The sequence below is a fragment of the Pseudonaja textilis genome, chromosome 3, assembly GCF_049901715.1.
Source record: "Pseudonaja textilis isolate UNSWEBS1 chromosome 3, rPseTex1.2, whole genome shotgun sequence".
Taxonomy (NCBI): domain Eukaryota; kingdom Metazoa; phylum Chordata; class Lepidosauria; order Squamata; family Elapidae; genus Pseudonaja; species Pseudonaja textilis.
In genome coordinates, this window is record NC_141992.1 from 151,028,379 (window position 1) to 151,047,843 (window position 19,465).

General features: G+C 38.6%; 1 protein-coding gene across 23 annotated transcripts in view; it reads right to left on the bottom strand.

The window, feature by feature from the left end:
- PTPRM (protein tyrosine phosphatase receptor type M) overlaps positions 1–19,465 on the bottom strand; it is a 465,145-nt gene that overhangs the window by 21,583 nt on the left and 424,097 nt on the right. For all 23 annotated transcript variants that reach the window (XM_087931096.1, XM_026699382.2, XM_087931092.1 and 20 more), the window contains 6 exons: positions 6,487–6,603; positions 4,944–5,098; positions 3,828–3,963; positions 3,267–3,416; positions 2,881–3,054; positions 716–847 (listed from right to left, as the gene is read on the bottom strand). In XM_087931096.1, coding sequence (XP_087787222.1) covers positions 716–847; positions 2,881–3,054; positions 3,267–3,416; positions 3,828–3,963; positions 4,944–5,098; positions 6,487–6,603 — 864 coding nt within the window. The remainder of the gene's footprint in view (positions 1–715; positions 848–2,880; positions 3,055–3,266; positions 3,417–3,827; positions 3,964–4,943; positions 5,099–6,486; positions 6,604–19,465) is intronic.

Genomic DNA, 19,465 nt, shown 5'->3' on the forward strand with positions numbered 1-19,465 from the left:
ATAGATCTTGCATCTATGTGGCACAATAAATAATGGTTGATTTGGACTAGTAAACTGAGGATTCATATTCCCACTCGAGAATAAAATTTTATAGCTATTCTACTAAGTGCTAGTCTACAAAATATTTCATGACTCCCAGTTCCTTTACTGTTGACAGTCAAACCTAAAAGGCAAAAGCCATCTATCACTTCATTGTCAGTTCTAAGTTTGGCTTCTGTAACTGTTGTGGTTAGTTGAATCTTTTTTATATTTATTCTTAGTGCAGAACTCTCATGTACTCCTTGACTTTCATTGTTAGAACTTGCAAATATTTGCACTCTCAGCTATTAAGAATAGTAGTATGTCTAGGATTCCCATTTTCCTAAAGACTTTCCACAGCTTGATAAGGTCATCAGGGGTCTCCAACCTTGGCAACTTTGCTGGCTGAGAAACTCTGGGAGTTGAAGTCCACAAGTCTTAAAGTTGCCAAGGTTGGAGACCCCTGGTCTACATAACTGAAGGCCTTTCTGTAATCAGTGAAGAACATAATGATATTTTTTGGAGATTTCTAGGACTCTAAACTACAGTGGGAAGCTGGAAAAGAACATCTTGAAAGCAGTTAATGGAAAGCCATTTCTCCCCTGTTATCAAGAGAAGTCCCTTAAAGTCAAACTCAACTCAATGAGACATTACATATGAAGAAAATCATTTCACTAAATTCATGTCTTTGACTTACTTGTGCTGGATCCACATCATTCAGCATCACTATTGATGTGCAATGGTAGTCTAGAACCAGTCTCCAGAAATCTTTGACAGTATTTGGTAAAGGATGCTGAGTGACTATAAAAGCTGAAGGCTGTTTATAACTCTGAAAAAGAAAGAAGGGTATTTTAATGGAGGATTAAAGTCAGGATTAAAGCTATAGTAAGACAGTAAATATAAGGGGGAAAATGCATACAAATAATATTTTATTCTATATGTTATGGAAACAGAAGAAAAAGCTTCTGCTGAAAAGCTTGGCACGGAAGCACTTACAGCTGTTCAGACTAGGAACAGACTTGCTTTTAAATCCCAGTCTTTCAATGAAACTTGGAGATAGTGAAGATATATAGAAGTTATATAGCCTTAAAGCTGCACCAGACATTCCTGTTCCTGGTGAAATGGGTACATTAGCAGAATGCCATCAAGCACAAGGGAGAAAGAATGGGAAGCAAGGCTTATTTTAGGAATAGATAAAGGGTATGTACTTGTGTGATGTTTATGGACAATGGGTTAAAAAAACAACACCAAGATAGCAGCTGTGATAACACTTGCTCCTTTTTAATATATGTCAACACATATAAAAAAGGGGCAGTATTTTAATCATGCTTTTGTGTCTGCTATATTACTTTGTATGGCCTGAGGTGTGCTATTTGACAACTTGAAGAGGAAACAGCCATGAAATAAGGCTGACATCTCTAGCCTGGTTCGCTCCAGATGTATCCAACAGCTGTGTGTCTTAAGGTCTACAACCATAGGGCAACAGGTTGAAGGATTCAATAAAAGTAGCAGGCAAGGGCTTTGCTGAGTGCAACATGACAATATATGTTCGATACTGTAAGCAATGTCAATCACTAGCATAACCACTAATGCGATACTCTCACCTTTTGAGCATACAACCTTTCCACGTATCTTTATTATAAATGATATACTGTAAGTGCTAACTGTGAAACTAGTAGTCGTACCAGGAAAAGATTGCTTTCATGGAAGATTGTTGAGAATGCCTTGTTCTTTTCTGAAGTCTGTATTTTGGCATGTGTGTATATATGTGTGAAAGCTTTAATTACTGCTGTTCTAAAATGTCAAGAGATACTCCACAAATCTCAAAAGAATGTAAAACATATTTAAGTGTCCTTTTACTTAAGTGATGTAAGCATATTAAAACTTCCATATCTGCATTTAATGTGGATAGCAGTAAAAGTATCCTTAGCAAATGTTCATTCAGTTAGAAAAGAATCAATTGACTGAAGTAATGGTCTGTGTATTATCTACGCCAGCAGGCTTTTTTCCCTCTTCTATTCATTACTATGAAAAAGAAAACTAAAATTTTCTCCCTATATTATTATGCTGACTTAAAGTCTCATTTATGTGTGTGCATGATACAAAGACACACACACACACTCTGAAATAAGCCCCAACAAGAATGTATATATTTGTAGCCTTAATTGTATAATGAGTTACTCTTCACAGTTAATATGCATACATTACATATGAGGCATACTGATTAAATTCACATACTGCATCAATCTTTTTTGTTATTTATTGAGTTTTGGTTTGGTTTGTTGTATGATCTAAAACATTGGTAGCATGTAAATTGTCCAGCACTATCACTATAAATGTTATCCTTCAAACCAATTTCAATTCCAAGAGGTTTTAGGGACACATCTGCACAATTCTTGGCAACGATATAAATGTGGTTTGCCATTGCCTCTCTTTAGATTTTTTTCTGGCTTCCCAGATCTGTCTTCTTCTTTTGATATTTTTCTGTTCCTTTATCCATGCACTGATGAGGTTTGACTCTACTGAGCTTTTTTGTGATCAACCAAGGTCAACTAAATATTGCCATCCAACTGGCCAATGTAATATATGAAACTTGATGTATGATGCTTGCTTGTTAAAAAAAGTTTACGCAATATGAAGTTGGCTGGACTAAGGTCTTCTCTCAACAAATATTTTCATACCTTAGCAGTTATATAAGTTACATTGAACGTATCAGAATGTTTAAAGATTTTAAAAATAAACTCAGGAAAGCATATTTGAAAGATCTGAGCCCTTTAAGGGGCCAAGCTTCTTACAATTTTCCAGGATATTTCATATCAGGCAGATACCTTTCTAGCTAACAAAAGCAAGATAAGAGCTTACATCCATCAGTGCAGCATTAATGTAATTACTGCTTTCTCCATCTATTGTGATAAGGAAAGGCAAACATCTGTCTGGAGGAAGAACATCCATACACCGATTCTTCTCATGATTCCGGGGTAAAAGTGCTATGCTGCAATCTTCTACCCGAAGAGTTGGGGTCACCATGTTTAGAGTCTACCAAAATAAGATAAAATGAATTTGACAGAAAGTTACTCAAGAATGAATATGTCTTCAGGGTTACATTTATTTCCAGGGAATTAAATTTTAAGAGAATTTATGCTTCATAGAATAATTTTAAAAAAATTAAGCTAGCTAAATTTAGCCCTACAATAAAAGGTCATCTTGCAATATTTGCCTTTTGAAATATACTTCAATCATTGACTTACCCTAAATTCTTCTTTGATCTGACTTGAATTGGTTTGAGGATCAAGTTTATTCATTTCATAATAGACTGATCTAACTTGTGAAGCTAAAACTGAGGTATCTCCACAAAGACAGGCTTCCAATATTGCATCATGTATGAATACATACTGTTCCTAGAGAAATTACAAAAAACAAAACAAAACCACAGTTGGAATAATGTTCCATAGCTGAATCTAACACATATTCATTCTATCTGGCATAATTCCAACAGAATTTTTAAAACTGTTCAGTTTGTTGATTTTCTTATTACAAGTCTAAGAAAATAAGAATTAAAAATGCCTGAACTTGAGGTCTACGACCCAGAGGCAAAAACTGATATAACCCAAAATATTGGGTCCAGCCAGGTCTAGCTTTTTGAGGTTGGTTATATGCTGCCACTTTGTTAAGCATAATATCCAGACAATAAGGAAGGTCACAAAAGAGTTGTAGGGCACTTGACATTTAAATTTCAATATGTGACAAAACAAGAGGCATTTTCATTCTATCCAATATGACAACTGAAAATGAGAGAATGCTTAGAATACCTCTGTTTGCACCATGTTAACTCTTCGAGATCGAAGTTCTCTGACACAGTTGAATATATCTACAACTCCTTCTCTTTCTGCCATGTCTAACATAATGTCAATGACAATGAAACATCCAGTTCTGCCAGCACCTGCACTGTAAATACAAAAGCACAATTATTATTATTTTAACAATAGCAATTCCTTTCACCAGAATGGAAAGATTATGTCTTTCTTGAGTGACATGCCAAAAAAAAGCTCATGACAGAGTCAGTCACACACTTTGGTGTACTGGTGAAGGCACCAAGCCAGAAACCAGGAAACTGTAAGTTCTAGTCCTGCCTTAGGCACAAAATCAGCTTGATGACCTTGGGCCAGCAAATTCAGAAAAAGAAATCCACAGAGAATGAATAAAATCTTCTCAAAATGTCAGTTTTAAAGAGTGCTTTTAATCACCACATAGTTGAAGAGAAGACACTCTTTTCTTGGAAAAAACAACTTTGTGTTGCAAAACATTTAACTATCCAAATTATTATCTTCTGAAGCTTGTATCTGCCTTGTGGAAAATTCCAGTTGGAATTAATGAGGAAATTCCTTTCCAATTGAAATAAGAACAATGAAGGATTCTTCAGGATTGCAGCAGTATTAAATCTCCTCTCCAGGCCTGGAAAGATCTCGTTAATTAACAATGCTGCTTACTTTTAAAAATCTAATTTGTCTAATCCTAAAATGTATTTAACAACACATTTTTTTGGTTAACAGTGTTGTATTGTTATATTGGGCATGCACCTTTTATGAATGGTGGCTCAAATAAGTAGCTGGTGTGCCAATGACTGTGAAATGCCATAATGGAGAAATATATTCCAGAAGCTTTTTGGACATTTCTGTAACATTTAAATTGGGTCTAAATCTAATCAGATTTTCAATCTGTTCCAGTTGAGGAAGATACATTCATAGAACAAATATTATATATCATTATTTCCTGTTCATGAATGGTATTTTATAAACTGCAGCAATTAAAAATATGACATACAAATTAATTGCACCCAGATCATTCCAGCTGTGCTAATTTTAAAAAGGATAAAAAGTGACCAACATCTTTCTCAACTAAAAAAAGCCAAAATAAGTCCTACTAACCTGCAGTGTACAACTAGTGGGCCGGCATTTGGTGGGCTTTTCGATTTGACCTGCCGGACGAATCCAAGAAGACCCGTAGCATGGTATGGTACACCATGATCTGGCCAGCCAGTGAAGTGGAACTGTCTGATTTCTCTGATTTCATGGGCGCCTCTCTGTTAATTGGTTGCCAGATCACAAGAGAAAAGGAAAAGCAGCAGCAGTGAGCATTTTCAAATGACATAGAAAAAAACATAACTCCATTTCGTCCTCTTTTAAAATTTGCGGACTTTTGCAGTTGACTCCCAACTTCTACCTTATTTGCTACCAGAAAGGAGATTGGCATGATGCATGTCCTGTGGATTAGTATTCCCTCAACATTCACCCATTACACGATATTACATAAGATGTTGAAAACCTGGCTATTGTCTGAAACTATTGATAGGGTGGTGGGTGAATCTCTGTTCTTTTTTTGTTTGGCATGATTTTCTTGTTGTACTTGGTATTTCTAGTCTAACCCACTGTTTGGGTAGGAGAACTTATACCATTCCAGACACATGGCTGTCCAATTTCTTGGAACACCTCCAGTGATGAAGAACCCACAACTCATGTTCCACTGATTTAATTGTTCCCATTGTCAGGAAATGTTTCCTTAGTTCTAGGTTGGTTTTCTTTTTAATGGTCTTCCACCTGTTTTTGTTCTGTTGTCAGGTGCTTTGAATAGGCTGACCTCCTCTACTCTGTGACAGCCCTCAAGTATTGGAAGACTAGTTCCCTCAATTGTTCATTGTATGAGTTAGCATCCAGACCTGTTAGCATCTTTGTTGTTCCTCTCTGCACTTCTTCTAGGGTCTCAACATCATTTTTGTATTGTGGTGATCGGAACTGGATACAATATTTATAGTGTGGTCTCACTAATACAGTATAAAGTGGAAATACCATTTCACATAATCTTGAAACTATACCTCTGTTGATGCAGCCTAGGACTACACTGTCTTTTTTGGCAGCTGAAGCACACTGCTGGCTTATACTTAAGTGATGATCTACTAGGACACCTGAATTCCTCTTAGAGTTACTGTTACTTTGAGCCAGGTTACCTATCCTGTACCTGTGCATTTAGTTTTTATTGTCTATGTGTAGGACCTTACTTTTCTTACCACTGAATTGCATTTTGTTTGGACTGGGCCCAGCTTTCAAGTATGTCAAAATCCTTCTGAATCTTGAGTCTATCTTCTAAAATGTTAGCTATTCCCCCCCAGTTTGCTGTCTTTTTATGAATTCCATTTCTACCCCCCATATAGGTCATTTATGAGGATACTGAAGAACACTGGGCTCAAGATAAAATATGCACTGTTTTCTCTGTCATTATTTTGTCTTTTTGATTATGTAAAGCACCCAGAATCTGGAGCTGGACGTTCTTTAAATCAATGCAACAAATAAATAGGGTAATCAGTTGAAGATGGTCAGCCTTTAGTCAGAAACAATTTTTGGAACAATAATTTAACTTAAAGGTGTCTTAATTTTAACAAAACCATGGTTAAAAACACTGAAAAACTCTGCTCACCTTTTCTACTGCAAATGTTCGAATCACATATTCTGCGAGAAGCTCTGTCTCTATTAAGGTAACTTTAATGTCTTTATATATTTCAGTGTCATCTGGCCAGTATTTACAGCACTTGACCTTTCAGAAATACAAAAAAAAATTAAGGTTTGTTATCTTTCAGTTTGAAGCATTCCTTTACGCTTTTTGTATTGATCTGTGCTATACAGGCAAATGAGACATAAAACAATCATACTGTCTACATATGGAATGGAGCATAATATTGAAAAAATGCATCTTCTTCCAACAAAAGTTCTGGTAGTTAAAGACAGGAACACTATTTCAAAATGGGAAATTGCGTACATGTGTGCACACACACAAAGAGCTTTCTGTTAGTGCAGTCTGTCTCTTTCAACGCTAGCGCTACTGAAAAAAATATGGCAGTATTGGTCCCAATTGGATTAGCAGGTGAGAAAGTTGAGCCTGTCACGCAGTGTTTCTCAACCTTGGCAGCTTTAAGAATTCCCCAGCCAGGGAGTTGAAGTCCACGCATCTTAAAGATGCCAAGGTTGAAAAACACTGCTGTAGTGTATTGAATTTTGCTGGTGTGCACTTTTGTCTTTGATCATTTCTCCTCTCAAATGCACCTGAGGAGTCATGTGATTGTCAGATGGAAAGTCCTGAAATCATTACTGCTGATCCTATTTGTCTACTTCGGGCATTTTATTGTGAATTCTGTAACATTTCCTAAAACTCCCTTTGAAAGAATTTCACACAACTCTGCTGTCAGGAAACCAAAATTATAAGGAACACATGTGGAGGTTCACTATTTCTCTGCTGTATGTCTGCTTGAAAATCAAGACCTTAAATCACATTCCTGATTTAAGGTTTCACCGTGGTTTATCTCTTGTTGACAATATGTTTCCTCTGCTTTTCTCAGAAGAAGTTACACTTCCCATTACCATCAGATTGGTGCAAAACATATTGCTGACCCAATTTATTGTGGCCTGTCTCTTCCACAGGTAAAGTCTGATTAATACCAGTTTATTCAAGACCCATATATATATAAAAAAGAAACAGCTGCAAGAGAGGGCTTCAGTCTAACTTTAGCACAGGTGCTTTGAGATGAGTGCTTGCTAATTTCCATTGTGCTGACTAAACAATGTTAAAAATTGCTAAATTCCTCACAGAACTGTGACTTCCCAATGTGTGTGTGTGTGTGTGTGTGTGTGTACACATACATACTGTATTGCACTGTGGAACTCCCCCCTCCCCAGGATCTAATGGCCAGGTTAGCCATTGTCAGATAAACAGAAGAAAGGCAGGGGTAATTATTTCTTCCTTATGCAAGGGAACAATAGATTGTTTTAAGAAAAATGATCTGTGAAGCACTTGCTACTTTTCCAATGTCTTTACTTTTATAGTGCAACTAATCTTGGGTGGTAATTATGAAAGTAAATATAAGAAGTCTGATATTAGAATGTAAATAAATCCTTTATGCAAATGTTCATATTTCAAGGAGCATGGAACACCTTTATGTGGTCTATGTGGGAAATCATATTGTATTAGGGACTTCATTCAAATTTCCTGAACATTGTGCATACATGCAAAGTGATGGAGCAACTTTTACCTAGGTATATGTTGCTGTCTTTGCATGTTTTACATGTAAGAAAATGGCAGATAAAATATTATACATGCGCAGAAGCATATACCATACAGTACAGACAGATTCAGTCCACTGCATCTGAAGTCTGTAAAATCAAGAGCTGTTAAATTGAAGGTTTATTGTGATAAATTAGTGGAAGAGATATGAATGCTTATCAGGTTTGCGGAGGTCACAAAATTGGATGGAACAGTTAGCAAGTAAACCTTAGAAGAAATTCAAAAAGGTCTTAACAGATTAAAGAAATGGGCTGAAAATAAGACAACAAAATTTAATTGGAGACAAACACAAGTGTTTTTTTTTAACTGAAACAGAAATGAAAATGCACAGACACAGAATGGTAACTATGTGCTTTGGTAAGAGTATTTATTAAAAAAGATCTAAAGTTAAAAACTCCAAATCAGGCTTAACTCTTGGTGACTACATACTGTTATCTTTTTGGCAGCAACATGGAAGAGATTTTTCCCAGAATATTTTTCTACTTTCCATGCTCCTGCAGTTCACATCAGCCATCACAGTGCTCAACAGGTTCAGTCCTGCTTCCAAAGTTGTTGCCTAACTGACGGTGAAAACCTTCCTAACTTTCTAGCAAAGCAGTTCAACAGTAGAAACCATTACCCAAAAAAGAATGCGGGTTCCCATTTGTTACAAGCTGAGCTATTCCCCCTGCCTGGGACAGTTTAACTTGGATTCCTATACTGAATTAGATAATTTAAACCAGGACTCTCCAACTTTGGCCACCTTAAGCCTGGCTGGGGAATTCTGGGAGTTGAAGTACGCCAGGCTTAAAGTGGCCAAGGTTGGAGAGCCCTGGTTTAAATGACCTTTTCCAATCCTGTGAGCCTATGATTATAATTCCCAGGACTCCTAATTCAATGTGGTATCTCTGCCAGTAAGACTAGGCCACCTATTGTCAAGAATTAAGAGATATTATCCTCATAGCCATTTAATTTAATTTCTCCCACAGGATGATAATTTCCCCCTATATACCAGAGGAAAAAAGACTGCAGTTAAGGTTATCTCTAAGGTTGGTGCTACATCTGCTTCCCAACAAATCCTGTTGATGTATGGATTTATTTGGATGGTCCCAATAGTTTTGGATCAGATTGGGCATAGGAAGACAGCTGCTCTTGGTGTGCCTTCTAACACATTTCTTATTTACAGTGATCGGCAGTGTCTTTCCAGACTTTTAGACAAAAGTCTCTCCTGTACTCTTCTAGGGATTAATAACGGGGTCATCTACATGCAAAGCAGATGCTCTGCCACTGATTTAGCTGTTTCTCCCTCTTGTTATATCTTGTTATATATAATGTTCTCCCTTATAGGAAGCGCTATCGCTCAGTGGTAGAATACAGAGAGACTTGTAAAAAGGTCCCTAAAACATGTTTGATGGGAGTAAGGCTTCGAAAGAAAAAGGATTTAGTTACTTACTCAGGCTTGCAGGCCATTTTAATTGCAAACAACATTAAGTACTTGTCGTGGCATCACAGAAGATTGGTGAGCAGGAAATGGTGTGGCAGGGAGGGTTACTTAGCCAGCAGAGACAGCATGCATAATTTAACAAAATTTGTATTGATAAATTCCTCGGCATGCATGCTTAGAAGTTACTTAGCAAGCTTTGTAAATTGTACCACTGTATTGTAAATCACTCTCACCTTTGAGCCTTTTATGTGTATTCCTACTTGTAACAATTAAGAGGAAAAAGTACAGCAGGAGTTCTGTGATCTGACACCTCCTGAGGTGGGAAGGAGCAGCAGCAGCTGCACAGTAGAAATGGTGTTTCCCATAAAAATATTCTTAGTAAAGGATCAAATGATTCCCAAGTTACTGACAAAATATCACTAATCCATCCTCAAGTGTTGTTTTGCTAGAGGTGATGCCTTCTTTAACATTCCCCTGAGACTAGGTCCACTGTCTAAGTTGTGATCAGATAATATCTGCTATCAAGCCATCTCCAAGTGTTATTGTTTATATTACTATCTCTTAAAAAGGTATAAAAAAAGCTGCTGAAAGTTTGAATCTTGGTGCAGATCTAAAGTCCCCAGGGGAAAAAAAAAAAGCTGCTTTGAAATTACCTGCTGGCTTTGGCACTGAGCCACTGTTATTCTGGGAGTTCTCAGTGAGAGGAGAGATATAGTTTGGAATATTTGTATTTCTTTGCAACTCTCTTAATATTTATTCATTAAAATCCTTTTTAATATTTTGCCCTGGTTTAAGCTATTATCTCTAGATGCTAAAGAATTCACAGTATTAGCTCTGACCTAGCCACCAGATGGCAGCACAATGCTGTACACCTTTACAATATAGTAAACAAGAAAGATATAAACAATAACGTAAAGCAAATAATATATACCTTCCTGTTCATCATGCTGAGAAACAGCATTTTTAGTAAAAATCTCTGTGGGGTGGGAACCTACCATTCTTACAATCCCTGAAGGTTTTCTGAAATACAAGGTCTTGGTGGCTCTTCTAAGTACCAAACTGATTGCTGGTGATCTCACCCTTGATGGAGTACTGTTTCAAAGAAAAGGGGTACTGCTAAACAGGCACATCCTTCAAGGGGAGGACTTGGGGAGTGCCCTCCCTACGATATTTTTTTTGCACAGGCAGAAGTCACAAGGAGAAACAGTAGATATCCACGTCCTAAGCCATTTGAGGCTTTGAAGTGACAAGCAGCACCCTGAATTGCATTCCAAGTCACTTGTAACTAGCACAGCTCTTGGAGAAATGGTATTGCCTGAATGGAGAGATGCCCTTAACTTCTTGAGTAGCTGCTATTTTGGGGACCAACTGTGGCTTCTGGATGGTCTTCAAAGGCAACTTTATGTAGAGCGCATTGCAACAGTCCAATGAAAAGTGATTAAGATGTAAATGACTGTGAGCAGAGGGTCTTCATCCAGGAATACTTGTATCGAACTTCAGTACTCCGAATTATGAACCGGTTTAATCCAGGGAGGATGGGTTTGTCCAGAATCAAAGATGGAATATCATTGATCTCAGTTGGTTTTTGAACCCACAGTCGTTCAGTTTTATGGAAATTAGCCTTCCCATCCATTCGCACAACCCCCAAGCACCAGGGACAGCACTTTTGTCCCTGTACCAGAGATGGTATTCAGCAGGTTCTGACCAGTTTGGCAAATACCACCTCTGACTGGCCCCACCCCCATCTATTCTCTGTCTCCCAAGTCCAGCTGATTAGCTGGGTCTTCTTTTGTTGCCCTGCACAGAAGAACGGAGCTGGAAGGCAGGTTACTGAGGTGGGGATGGAATGGGGATTTTGTAATATCCTTCCCGCAGGAATGGGGAAGGAATGGAGATTTTACAGTATCCTTCCCCTGGAGTGGGGTGGTAATGGATTTTACCATATCCTTCCCCTGCCACGTCCACCAAGCCATGCCCATAGAACCAGTAGTAAAAATTTTTTGAATCCCATCACTGCCCTGCACTATATCTCCTGTTTGACCCAAAACTGAGATATGCAACTGGATATAATTGGCACCCTGATGAATCCTAACTTGTGCTGATGAATTTTCTCCAAGTGACTTCATGCAGAATTATAAGGGGTAATAGGACTCACTTTGCGACAGAGGACCTTTGGTTTGATCTATTTGCTCCCATCCCCAAAGGTATCTTTGAAGAATGTACGACTGCAAAATGCTATCCCTGGAAGAGATCCAGAAGGATATCACGATCAATAGTATTGAAGGCAGCATAGAGATCAAGTGGGATCTGGGTAGTTTAATTCCCTTCCCCACCCCACTCTTACTACAGGTAATCTACAAAGAAAACAGATTAAAACAATCCATTTCTCCCAAGGCACATGGGGAGTGGGGAGAAAGTGTCCATTACCTCTTGTTTAAGTGGACCAAATTCAGATGCATTATACATAAATACATTATAAAAATTAGATTTTAATTTTGAACTAAGTATCCTTCCCTGGGATTTTTCAGATCTAATTTGCACATTTGATATACCTTACATAAATTGGACTATCATATTGCCTGACAAAAGGGGTAAACAGAAACAGATTTTCCCACCCTTTACGGCCTCAGCAGCTTCCACAATTTTCTGAAAATGAACTTCTAGAAGGCTAACAGATTCTGATAGATGGGATTTAGCAGTTTGTTGCTAACCGAGAAGAGGTACCTCAGGCACAGATGTTATCTTCTAAGTTTATACTATATTTCTCAGAGGTCAATACACTTTCCACTTGATTTATGGTTCTTTGCCACAGTGAAGCAAGTTCAATAAGAGGACCAGGCCATGATTGATGCTTCCACTGAACTATATAGCTATGTGAATCTGATAATCTACTCCTTCTATCTAACTGGTCCTACTCTTTTAGGCTTTTTTAAAAATAAAAAGTAGCGTTGATATCAACAATCTTAAGGGTAGGCCAACCATAGCTTTTAAAATCTTGCAGATACTAGGATGTTTGTGGGGCCACCTCTTCCCAATGGTATCTACCTGCCACGCATGTTCTAACCTGATGGGATACTTAGGGTTCCTCCTTTGAAACATAATGCTTCATGATGGGAATCACAAGATGTGCTTTTTCTATTGCAGTGCTGATCCTCTGGAATGATATTCTCTCTGACCTAAAGTTGGACCTGAATCTGTTGTTTTCAGGATGGCACTAAAAACTGTTTTCCTTGGGTATTGGCACCTGGTCTCGTGTTACTGTTGCATTTTAATTGGGATTTTCATCTCACTTTTTTTTTAATTGCACATCAGCCAGAGTTCACAATAAGTTGGATATAATTTAAACATCCAAATACATGATTAAAATAATTTTAAAGCATGATTTACATTTTATGCACGACTTCAGCACATCTACATTTTGATACATAAATGTTAGCAAAAGATTGATTTACTGTCATCACTGAAGGGATGACAAAGATTTTCATTTCAATTTATATCTACAGGTAAGGTAGATAAGGAAAATTATATTGAATCTGGTTAAGAGTTTGGCACTGATATGTTTAAAAGTAGCCAATGCTACTTAATGCAAACTTGAGCAACGTATGGCATTAGTTGATAAAGAAATGTAGGATATAGGAATGTGTATTACTTTACAGAACTATACTGAAATAAATACTTGCTATTCACTTAATCTTAGGACTGATCCTCAATACACTTTTCTTGTAAGATAACATAATACAGTAATATCTTGTTATGAAGAGGCTGGAAATTTAAATAATAAACAACGGACATATGGCAAAACGAATGTAATGTATGATTCGAGTGGGATAAGAGGAAGAACAGGTTAGATGATTATAATCATTGGCAATATTATAAAACAGCCTTTCTCAAGTTATCCTCCTGATATTCTGGAACAGGGGTCGCCAACCTTTTCGACCTCAGGGACCACCAAACTCATAATTTTAAATCCCGGGTACGACTAATATGAATTTCGACTGAGGGTGGCTTGCTGATGTTGGTGGGAGAGAGAAATCTGATCTAACCTCTCTCTCTTCCCTCTCTCTCTCTCTCTCTCTCTCTTTCTCTCTCTCTCACACACACACACACACACACACCAAGGCAGGGGTGGGATTCAAATTTCTTAACAACCAGTTCTTGGGCATGGCCTAATTTGTGGGTGTGGCTTGATGGTCATGTGACTGGCTGGTCATGGCTTGTATGTAAATTTATAAACATTTATGTAAATATTGAATTTTTTATAAAAAAGAGCAACTTCTACCCAAAATCAGGCAAAGCACACAGGCAGATGGAGTTGTTCACAGAATCACAGATTCACTTAGAGATCTGTGTTTCTGCCATCGGCTATCTGAGTCTGCAACTGAATAATAGAACCTTCAGTCCTAAGGGAGGTTTGGTTCTGCTTAAAAGCACAGCCAAAGATCTAAAGATTAGCTAGAAAGCAGGAAATCATTAGATCTACATCTCCTGGCACAGCAGAACAGCTGATGGTCAGACAAAAGAAAAATAGCAACTTAGCAGACAAGTTTGCCAGATAAGGAGTGAGTGGGCGGGGAGGGTTCCTGTGGGCCATGTGGGTGGCGCAACCTTGTGTTCCCAGGCAGCCTGGATTAATTGCTTTCAGGGGGTGCTCTGGGGGTGACATTTCTCTGCGGACCACCAAAATTTTCTCGCAGACCACCAATGGGCCACAGCCCATCAGTTGTTGACCACTGTTCTAGAATATATAGCTCATGGATCTTTTTTGTTCTACAGCTATTATGCCATATGTTCACCACTCAGAATGTTTTATAGGAGGATTGTAGAGTAAAGGTGACATGACATACAATATAACCATAAAAAGTCCAAAATAATGAACGCTGTTAACTCAAGATACATAAGCATATATTACTGCTCTACATGGGGCTGCCCTTGAAAAGCACCCGGAAGCTCTACTTTTCAAAATGTAGCAGCCCACACAGTTTAGGACTTTCCAGCATCTGTATGTCTGGTCATCACTAAAGTGAGTCTTTACTAACTTTTTAAACTGAGGAATATGAGATTGTTTTTATCAATTTACTGCTGTCTCTCTTAGGTTAGGCCAGGAGTGGGATTCTACCAGTTCGCACCTATTCGCTAGAACCGGTTGTTAACATTCTAAGTAGTTCAGAGAACCGGTTGTTAGAAGAAATTACTGGCCTAATCCTGTAAGGAAGGCAGGAAGGAAACATTCTGCTGTTGCTTACAGAAACTGCCTCTCCTTTAACCCTTATTACATTCTTGGCATGACTAGACTTCCTGTCTCAGGAACTTCTCTGGAGTTTTTTTTCCCCTCCTTTGCTGGTACTTTGCTTGTGTGGAGTGACCATTCAAAGTTACAATGGCACTGAAAAAAGTGACTTATGACCATGTTTCACACTTACAACTGTTGCAGCATTCCCACAGTCATGACAGGCCAGGCGAGGAGATGCGTGCCACATTGTGAGTGATATTGAGTTGGCCATGCCCAGCCAATAACATGACCACCAAGCCACGCCCACCAACTAAGCCACGCCCAGAACTGGTTGTTAACAAATTTGAATCCTACCCATGGGTTAGGCTATATAATAAACTCCAAGTGGCAATCTTTTTGGCAACTATTTTAGAACTTCAACCAATGTCAAAGATGGAACCCAACATTACCCAGTGTAACCTTATTACTTTTTATGCACTGTACAATTGAATTGTAGTGAATTGACTACTGAACTTAATATTTAGAATGCTAACAATCCTGCATTTAGTTACTTATCTTTTTTAATTTTTTAGTGGTTTCTTGATTCCAGGACTCAACCAACACTATCAAAAATGCTTAGCATTACCTCTGCGCAACTGCATGTAGATATTGGTTCTGCCCAGAAGTGTAGGATCCCATTCTTTAAGAGATTTTTTACAATCTAAGTTCAAAATTTTATCATGGATAGGTCATGGATTGAAACATTTAATTCAATGTTTACGATAATACTGGACTACAACCTACATAAATAAAATTCAGGCTCACAGCTGGTAAACAAAATAGAGTTTCAGTTTTTATATGAGCAATATATAGCAATTTCAGCCCAAGCTGAAATCTTCATTGCAATGTCTATGTCTCTCTCCCACATTCAAATCCAAATTTCTAATATTTGCTCTTAAAACTATTATTACAAAAGAATAAAATCCTTCTTTTTGAGGACCATATATACAATAGCAGCACAATGGATTTAAGTATCTATATATCTGAATATATACATTATGAGAGGATTGGAAACGGATTGTTTTTTGCCAAAAACAATCTGTGAAATAGGTTTCTCTTGTGATTTTCAAATGAGATTGAAGCTTATATTTATAATCTACCAGAACCCAAATATGCAGATTGATAAACAGATTAAATTGATTGTTATGAAGCAATAGGCTATCAAGCAGTTAAGATCAGTCTGAGTCTGTAGGTCTTAAATGAATTCTTAAAAGCAACATGTCTTCAGAAATGACCATATATTAAAATGCAGTCAAATAACATGTGGGAAGAAGAATGGACCCATCCAGAGAAAACATGAATTTCGGTATTGCGTTTGAAATGTTAATCTACATACATTCCTTATCTCTTACCAAGTCAGACTTAATAAAATACTTTTCCAATTCCACATTTTCATGAACTCTTAATAATGATGACAAACATTCTACAGATAGTTCTCGATTTACAATCTTTCACTTACTGACCATTCAAAGTTACGACACTGAAAAAAAAATCACTTGTTTTTCAAATTTAACAATTGTTGCAGTATCCCCATAGTCACATCAACAGATGCTTGGCAACTGGCAGGTATTTATGACAATTGCACTGTCTCAAGGTCATGTGATCACCATTTGCAAGTTTCCCATCTAGTTTCTGACAAGCAAAGTCGACAGTCAAAATCAGATTTGCTTAACAACTGCATGGTTCACTTAACAACAGCAGTGATTCACTTAACAACTGTGGCAAAAAAAGGTTGCAAAATGCAGTTCAACTCTCTTAAATGCCTTGCTTAGCAATGGAAATTTTGGTCTCAATTGTGGACATAAGGGGAATAGTTGAATAAATACATTGGGAAGCGACCATAATATAAATAGAAGAAATTTATAATGATGATCAAGCAAAGCAATTAGTATATTTTATAGCTCAATATTCTATAAATATGGTACTAATATTGTACCAAATAGTAGCTAAATTAATATTGTAGTAGATAATGCAATTAAAATTAACTTCCTGGTTATCAATAGCAGGGGTGTCAAACTCTCAGCCTGCAGGCCAGTTGCGTCATGCGCTGGCCACTCCCACCTCCATTTCAGCAAAGGAGAAAAAAGTCCCAATATGTCACATGATGACAATGTGACGACGTGAGTTGACACCCCTGATCTATAGTATGTTTGATATTGGTAGCTCATTTGAAATATATTTGTATGTGCTAATTTTTGGAAAGTTAAAAATATTTATTATATGTAATACTTTTTAAGGTGAATTGATCCAATAAATGAAAATATTTAAAGCACTTTCTTTTTCTTTCTGTCCCTTCCTTCCATCCCCTTTTCTTTGTCTATCCCTTTTCTTCCTTTCTCTCTCCCTTTTTCTTTCTTTCCCTTTGATTTCTTTACTTTCTTGTCTCTTCCTCTCTCTTTTTCTCTTTCTTTCTCTCTTTCTCTCTATCCCTGACCTTCCTTCTTCGCTCTCTCCTCCTAAGCTAGGAGACCCACCTGAAACACACACACACACACACACACACACACATACACACACTTCCAACAAAGTAGTCACCTGGCAACATTGCTTATGACGAGTCTCCCAGAGTCCCAGGGACAGGGTGCGATTGTCCACCCATGCCCGGTCCCGCGTTGCCCAGAAACGCTGGCAGGCAAGGCTTCCAGGTCCAACAAAGGGCCACGGGCGGGACTTCCACCCCTCCCTCTTTTGGGGAAAGGGCTGGGAACTTCAAAAGAGGCTGCAGCCTTGCCCACTTCAGGAGCTGTGGGAGAAATGAGCTGCAGGAAAGATGAATCAGCCAGAGCAGACCTGGTGCTACTTGGCTCCCCGCCAGCCCACATTTTGTCAGCTGCTGGGGCTCACAGGTCACGGTGGCAGAGGGAAGGGGCAGCAGGTAAGGGGTGATGCGGGAGGCATAGCATCATGCTCCCTGGTTGTCCCCCTGCCCCTAACAGACAAGGCCCAGCAGCTGCGGAGAATTCAGGTGGGATCCAAGCGGCAACTGGTCAGCCCTGGCTCGCCTTCCTCTCGGCCACCAGCAAGCCAGGCAAGTGGGGTGGGGGGAAGATGAACTGCACCCTGCGAGGGGCCCACCTCCAGCACTCCTCTGCCACCACCTTGCCTCTTAGCATCTCCCTGCCATCCCCCCTTGCCTCTTATTGCCCCCTAAGTCATCCCATTGCCCCCTAGGGGGAGGTACCACCCACTTTGGGAACCACTGGCTTACAGGAACAAGTGCACTTGCTTTGGGTTTGAAGTTTCTGGATTCAAAAGTATTTTGAACAAGGAAAGGAAAGAGAGTTGCCATTTGATTTACAATAGAAGTCATTTACAGTCACAGTACTGTATATTAGATTTTTAATCTCAGTTCTCCAAACTGTCTTTACAGTGACTGTGAGTAATGACTACATTTTGGTACAGTAAGTGACCAAAGAAACTAGCTGAGTGTACAGTAAAAACTGCTGAGTGTATAAAAAAGAACACATAACAATATATCTGATATCACCAAGTTCAGTATTAGCTGAATATCATGAGTTTGTACTAGGAATCATAGAGTTGAGAGGGCCATTTAGGCTCATTGCAAGAACTCAAGTTAAAGCATTCCAATACTATAGATAGCTGCCTAGTCCCTGTTAAAAGTATATAACAACTGGACTATGCTTTAGACAAATCTGTTGAAGTACTGATGATTTCACTTCCAGCTCGGTGGCTCACGGTGACAAGGAGAGAACCATCAATTCTCAGGTCAGACCAAACTGTTATATGAACACTAAACATATATTTCTCAGTGAAAAGGAAAAGAATGGCAAAAACTCCATTGACTTGAGAAAGTGGTTGAAAAAGGTAAAAAGTAAACTCTGAAACAAACACATATGTAACAGGTGCTCTCATCTAGTGATTAAGGTCAGGGGTGGGATTCCACAGGTATAACAATCAGTTCAGTGATCGCACGCACTGCATGTGTACTCTGCATTTTAAAAAGCTCTAATACTTACCTTCTACTGCAGTCCCTGTGAATAAAACAGCTGAGCAGTGGCAAACTGCTCCACTGCGCAAATCAGCTGTGCTCTAAAATAAGGAAATAAAGCACAGGAAAGAGCAGTGGCGGGCGGGCATGCGGTCCCACATGTCCGTTGCAGCGAACTGGTTTGCTGCCAGCTGATCTTCAGAGCAAGGGGTTCACCTGAACCGATCTGAACCGGTAGAATCCCACCCCTGTTTAAGGTCCTGGGTTGGAATAGCAATAAGACTTATATGCCGCTTCACAGTGCTTTACAGCCTTCTCTAAGTGGATTACAAGGTCAGCATATTGTCCCCAACAATCTGGGTCCTCATTTTACCAACCTCTGAAGAATGAAAGGATGAATCAACCCTGAGCCATTGAGACTCAAACTGCCAAACTGATGGCAGTCGGCAGTCAGCAGAAGTAGCTTGCAGTATTACATTCTAACCACTGTGTCACCACAACTCCTGGAAGCTGGTAAACTGCCAATTTTAATCCCATTTTAAGCATAGAAGCCAACTAGATGACTGAGCCAGTTGTTTTCTCTGAGTTCTAAGAAGGAAGACCACTTCTGAAAATATCTTCACCCACCCATCTATCCTATTTAATCAATGGAAAAACTACAGGGACTTTTCCTGTAATCACTAAGAGACCATAACAACAA